The following is a 5,469-nucleotide window of genomic DNA, read 5'->3' on the forward strand; positions in this document are numbered from 1 at the left end:
GAGGATAGAGGTCACTTGGAGGTATGATGCACACACAAGATACAAATTTGAGTGGCCACGCATACAGTGCATTTCAGTAATCCCCTGTTAAGACTAAACATATATGATAATCAGTCCAGTGTCAAAATAGAATCACAGAATCACAGAATTGTAGGGGTTGGAAGGGACCTCCAGAGATCATCGAGACCAACCCCCCTGCCAAAGCAGGTTCCCTACACCAGGTCGCACAGGTAGGCGTCCAGGCGAGACTTGAATATCTCCAGAGAAGGAGACTCCACAACCTCCCTGGGCAGCCTGTTCCAGTGCTCCGTCACCCTCACCGTGAAGAAGTTCTTACGCACATTCGTGCAAAACTTCCTATGCTGCAGCTTATATCTGTTTCCCCTTGTCCTGTCTCCACGTAGCACTGAAAGCAGAAATAGCACTTACCTGAGGTGCTGAGTTACAACAGGCATTTTATACTCCAGCTCTTGACTTACTAACAACCTTTGCAGTGTGCTTACTATGGATGAAAAACTTTGAGAAAAACTATACTCCAGCATTCCAACCCAGAAAGCAACATTTAAAGCCATCCACATATTTTTTCTTTTAGTTAAAAGCCATTACTCCCTGCCCTACCAATACATTTCCTTCTGAATAGTCACTCTCACCAGCCTTTCTCTTTTAGGTACTGGAAGGAATTTAATAAGAATTTAATCACAATTAGTTGCAGTTTGCCTTTGTGAAGCAATCTCCTGTGTCAAATCTCAATTATGTACCCCAGTATAACCCAAAATAAAAGGCTAGGTGAAGAAAGCTTGCTGACTGAAAAAGAATGCTACTGAGTAAATCACCCCATACCTCCTTCTAGCAACCCTCTGACATCAGGGGTCAGAATGAAAATTTCTTTCCTGCAATAAATTTCTATTTTGCAATTTTGGAATTTCTTCTTGAAATGATAAAGAGACCTAACAAACCACACTTAGTGCAATTAGATGTTCTCCATCTCAACTGCAGGACTACCAACTGAAACACATGTGAGTATTCACACAAATCTGCCAACTACCTCTGCTTCACAGAAAGCCACTGGAAAATAACTTCAGAATATGGTTCAGAACTGAGAGAAGAAGCAGCTGAGCAGGTCCCTCCAGCACCTCTATCATCATCTCACACTGCTTTGCAGGACCTGTTCCCTGAGGAAAATCCCTTGCAGCAACACAGAATCACAATCACAGTAGGGGTTGGAAAGGGACTTCCATAGATTGTCCAGTCCAACCTCGCTGATAAAGCAAGCTCCCTATGGTAGGTTGCCCAGGAAAGTATCCAGATAGGTCTTGAATTTATCTCCAGACAAAGCACTTCACAACCTCTCTGGGCAGCTTGTTCCACTGCTCTGTCCTCCTCAAAACTTTTTCCACATATTTGCATAGAACTTGCTATGTTCCAATTTGTGCCTGTTATCCCTTGTCCTGCTGCTTGGCACCTCCAAAAGAACCCGGCCCCACCCTTCAACTCCTGCACTTTAGATATTTACAAACAGGAATGATATCCACCCAAATCTCCAGGCCACGCAGTCGCGGGTCTCTCAGCCTTTCCCCATATGGGGAAGGGCTTTTCTCCAGGCCCCAAATCATCCCAGTAGCTCTTTGCTAGACTCCCTCCAGAAGATTCCACCTTCCTTCAAAGGAGCCCAGAACTAGGCACAGCATTCAAGACAGCCTCACAGTGCTGTCTGCACAGGGAGAATAAAAAAAGATCTTCCAAAAACATTCAAAGTACGTTGCTTCGCTGCTAAAACCGAGACGTTTCTAAGATTACTTCTACACTGACAGAGAGAGAGAAGAAAGCAGCTTGAACATCACCCGGATAAAACCTCCCACGATTCGCAAAAGCCACCACCGATGTAACCCTGAAAACGACAACACCAGCAGCCCGCACTGCCGCCTCGCCCCATAGCGATCCTTCAGCCAGCCGTGCGAGCCCGCCGTACCCCCGGCCAGCCAACAGCCAGCAGGCCGCGGAACGCCCCAGCACTCACCCGTCTGGCGTCCAGAGCCGAGCAGTCCGGTCCCGAGACACGGACACGAAGCCGCCCTCGGGGAAGAAGCCTTGCGTTATGCCCCGCACGTCTTGTTCGTGGCCCAGCAGGGAGCAGCGAAGCCGGTAGGCGCCGCCGTCACCCGCCATAACGAAAGGTAGGACTGTCCTGACACGGTACCCGTCCCCACCGCCACCGTAACTGCCGGAAGCTGCCTTGCACCGCGCCGGAAGAAATGCCGCCAGACACGCCGGCGGGAGGAGCCGAGACTACAAGTCCAGCAGGCGCCGCGCCGTAGGGAGAGAGCGCGGCAGTCGTGCTGCCGCCGCGATGCGTTCTGGGAGATGTAGTTCCCGCTGAGCAGCAGGGGTTGGTAACGAGGTTTCTGGGCATCGCGATACGGAGCTCCGTAGCTGAGCTGTTGCTGCGATACCGCTGCTGTGGCCTCAGGAGGCATCATGGCTGCGCGGGGCTGAGGGGAGGGGGCTTCACCAGCGTGGGAACAGGTCTGTGGCTACTCGGTCTGTTCTGAGTACAGGCTCTGCTTTATGCCCCGCTTCTAAAAGGGCAGCTGCTTTGGGGGATTCGGAGGAAATGTAAAAAAGATGAATGAACTTTAAGCGAGTTGTTCTGTCGTCGTTGTGAAAGGACTGTTGCTTATCCTTCTTTCCAGGGAGAAGTTCAAAAGAAAACAGGCATGGCGAGCGGCCACAGAACTCCCAAAGGCCGTCCTCCTTCGAGAACAGGAGTAGGGCTGCCAGCAAGGCCATCCTCTGCAGTAAGGGCTCCATCAGCAGCCAGGATAGGAACAGGGGTACGTGAAAGAAAAGAAAAAAATAATAAACAAAACCAACTCGGGTATCTTTAGATTGTTACTCAGACTTTCATAATTTTTCAGGAGGGATATACAAAAAGCATAATGCTGTAGAATGGTTACAGTAAATGGGGTTGCATCAGGCTGGTGGCTGGTCACTAATGGGAATCCCCAGTCTCCATTTTAGGGTGAGTTCACTTGAATGTCTTCATAAATAGCTTAGGATGTAGGACTAGAAGGTGTTTGGAGCAAATTTGCTGGTGATACTGACTTGCAAGGAGCTGTTGACTGTATCAAGGACGGAGAGGCCTTGCAGAGAAATCTAGACAAATAAGGGTATCACCAACTGCATGATGTTTAATAAGAGCAAGTGCCAATTTCTGTACCTGGCAAGGGGCAACTCTGTCTATAAAGACTGTATGTGTATATACATGGATGGAGGGGATGAGGCACTGGAAAGCAGCCCCGCTGAAAAACATTTGGGGGTTCTGATTGTAGTAGGTTGTACACAAGTCAGCACTGTGCCCTGGGAGCCAGGAAGGCCAAACATATCCAGAGACTGCCATTCGGGTGGTGGTGGGAACTGTCCCACTCTACCCTGTACCGGTGTCTTCAGTGCCTGCACTCACCATGAGCACTGTGTGAAGTTTTGGTGCCACAGTACAAAAAGGACGTGAAAGTTTTAGAAACTGTCCAGAGAGAGACTGCAAAGATGGTGTAGGGTCTAGAGGATTAGAGGTGTGAGGAGAGGCTGTGGCTCCTTGATTTGTTAAACTCAGAGCAGAGGAGGCTGAGGAGAGGCCTCATGGCAGCCTACGGCTTTTTACAGAAAGTTGCTTTCTGGTGCCAGCAACAGGACTTGAGGGAATGGCACAGAGCTGTGTCAGGGGAGGGTCTGTTTGGATATCAGAAGGGTGCCAGGTACTGGAACAGCTTCCCTAGGACAGTGGTCAAGGCACCAAGCTTGTTCAGAGTTCAAGAAGATTCTGGACAGTGCTCACAGACATGCGGTCTGATTTTTAGGTGGTGCTATGTGGAGTCAGGAGTGGGACTTGATGATCATCAGGATATTTTATGATTGTATGATTCTGTGATATTTTCTCAGGAAGAATTGAAAGATTTTCATTCTGACGGAATGAGGTCAGTGAGGTCTTGCATCACGAGTTCATCTGGGAAATCAGGATAGTATCAGTGTCAAGCAAAAAACAACAGTGAATAACTCCTCAAAAGCAATCTCTCACCTTTCTACAGCAGATGTTTGACTGAAGTTCTGTTTAGCTGAAGAGGTATACACACTGAAAGATTCTTAGAGACTACCTCTTAAGTTTGTAATTGCTTTGGTGATTGCATGAAGATAAAAAATTCATAACTCAGAGTTGGGTTTTTTTTGGTTTTGTTTTTCTAGATGCCTCCCAGCACATCAAGACCTGGTTCTCGTGCTGGTTCTTCAACTGCAAGCGGAATCTTGTCACCTCACATTAAAGTGGCAGACCGCCCAGTCACACAGCAGGGATTAAGTGGAATGAAAACTGGAACGAAAGGTATTTTTTTCTGTAGAAAGTAGGTATCAAGGTGTCTGAAAAAGTTTTAGGGAGCATTTAAAGGAAAATATTTCATAGGTGTACACACCTATGAAAAATTGTGAATTGATATGACTACAAGGAGAGAGGGGAAGGAGAGGAAAATTAAAGCACATCCTGTCCTTTGATTTTGGCTTTCAGTGTAGACAAAGGCTTTTTCAGTGCCTGAGCTTGCTTAGGACTTTCGAATCTATTTAAACGTAATTTAAAAGGAACAATAGGATAAATTGTATCTTCTTCCAGGGCTGCAAAGTAATTAAGATTCTGCAACGTACCTTTGTAAATAAAGTGTTTAATATAGCTGAGACAGTATTTTGTATCTACACAACAGTCTAAAAGGAATTTCTGCTTTCATTTGTTTCAGTAAAGTAAAATCTGTTCAAGAGCACTGAGAAGATGATGGTTCTCTGTATGTAAAATCTGCAAATTATTAAATTAGAATGAGTTGTTGTATAGTGAAATGTCATTTTATTCTCCTTTCCCAGGTCCTCAGAGACAGATAATGGATAAAACTTATTATCTTGGACTGCTGAGGTATGTCTTAAACTCAAAGCGCAGAAGGTGTAAAGCTCTGTTCCCTCTTTTCCCATCTACTGTGCTTAGCAGTAGTTTGAGATAACTGGTGTTAACTGATAATAAATTCTGTCCTGTTTGAGATGTGAAAGTCATTTTGCAGATAGTTTGTAGGAGGAGAGGAATATTATGCTTGTGCCCAAGAAGAACATTTCTTTGACATTTTGTTTGTAGGCTAGCTAAGTTCAGTTCTCTCCCACAGCATTCATTACAGAAGCATCAGTGACTTTGAGCTTCCACCTGTGGCATTTAATGGGTCTGATAGCTTCAGTTGTAAGAGATAGAATCTCAAACTAAGTACATTTTAGTGTATGCTTTGAGCTTGTACTTTTAGGTGGCACTGGTAAAAATGCATGCTGCTTTGTCAGCAGATCATATTACAGGATTGCATGATCAGACCTGAAAGATGGCGTTGGCTTTTTTTATATGAATAATATCTATATTCTGTGAAAGGATGCTATGATTTTTTTTTGGTGCATTTCAGA

The 5,469-nt window shown here is 45.8% G+C and overlaps 2 protein-coding genes across 2 annotated transcripts in view; one reads left to right on the forward strand and one right to left on the reverse strand.

Moving 5' to 3' along the window:
- PLAA (phospholipase A2 activating protein) overlaps nucleotides 1-2,254 on the reverse strand; it is a 109,408-nt gene extending 107,154 nt beyond the window's left edge. The window contains exon 1 of the mRNA XM_010726156.3: nucleotides 2,018-2,254. Within this exon, the coding sequence (XP_010724458.2) occupies nucleotides 2,018-2,166 (149 nt within the window). The 5' untranslated portion in view covers nucleotides 2,167-2,254. The remainder of the gene's footprint in view (nucleotides 1-2,017) is intronic.
- A 138-nt stretch (nucleotides 2,255-2,392) lies between these two features.
- IFT74 (intraflagellar transport 74) overlaps nucleotides 2,393-5,469 on the forward strand; it is a 32,836-nt gene continuing 29,759 nt past the window's right edge. The window contains exons 1-4 of the mRNA XM_010726158.3: nucleotides 2,393-2,523; nucleotides 2,691-2,831; nucleotides 4,237-4,372; nucleotides 4,897-5,006. Coding sequence (XP_010724460.2) covers nucleotides 2,715-2,831; nucleotides 4,237-4,372; nucleotides 4,897-5,006 — 363 coding nt within the window. The 5' untranslated portion in view covers nucleotides 2,393-2,523; nucleotides 2,691-2,714. The remainder of the gene's footprint in view (nucleotides 2,524-2,690; nucleotides 2,832-4,236; nucleotides 4,373-4,896; nucleotides 5,007-5,469) is intronic.

This window comes from Meleagris gallopavo, chromosome Z (assembly GCF_000146605.3).
Source record: "Meleagris gallopavo isolate NT-WF06-2002-E0010 breed Aviagen turkey brand Nicholas breeding stock chromosome Z, Turkey_5.1, whole genome shotgun sequence".
Classification (NCBI taxonomy): Eukaryota; Metazoa; Chordata; class Aves; order Galliformes; family Phasianidae; genus Meleagris; species Meleagris gallopavo.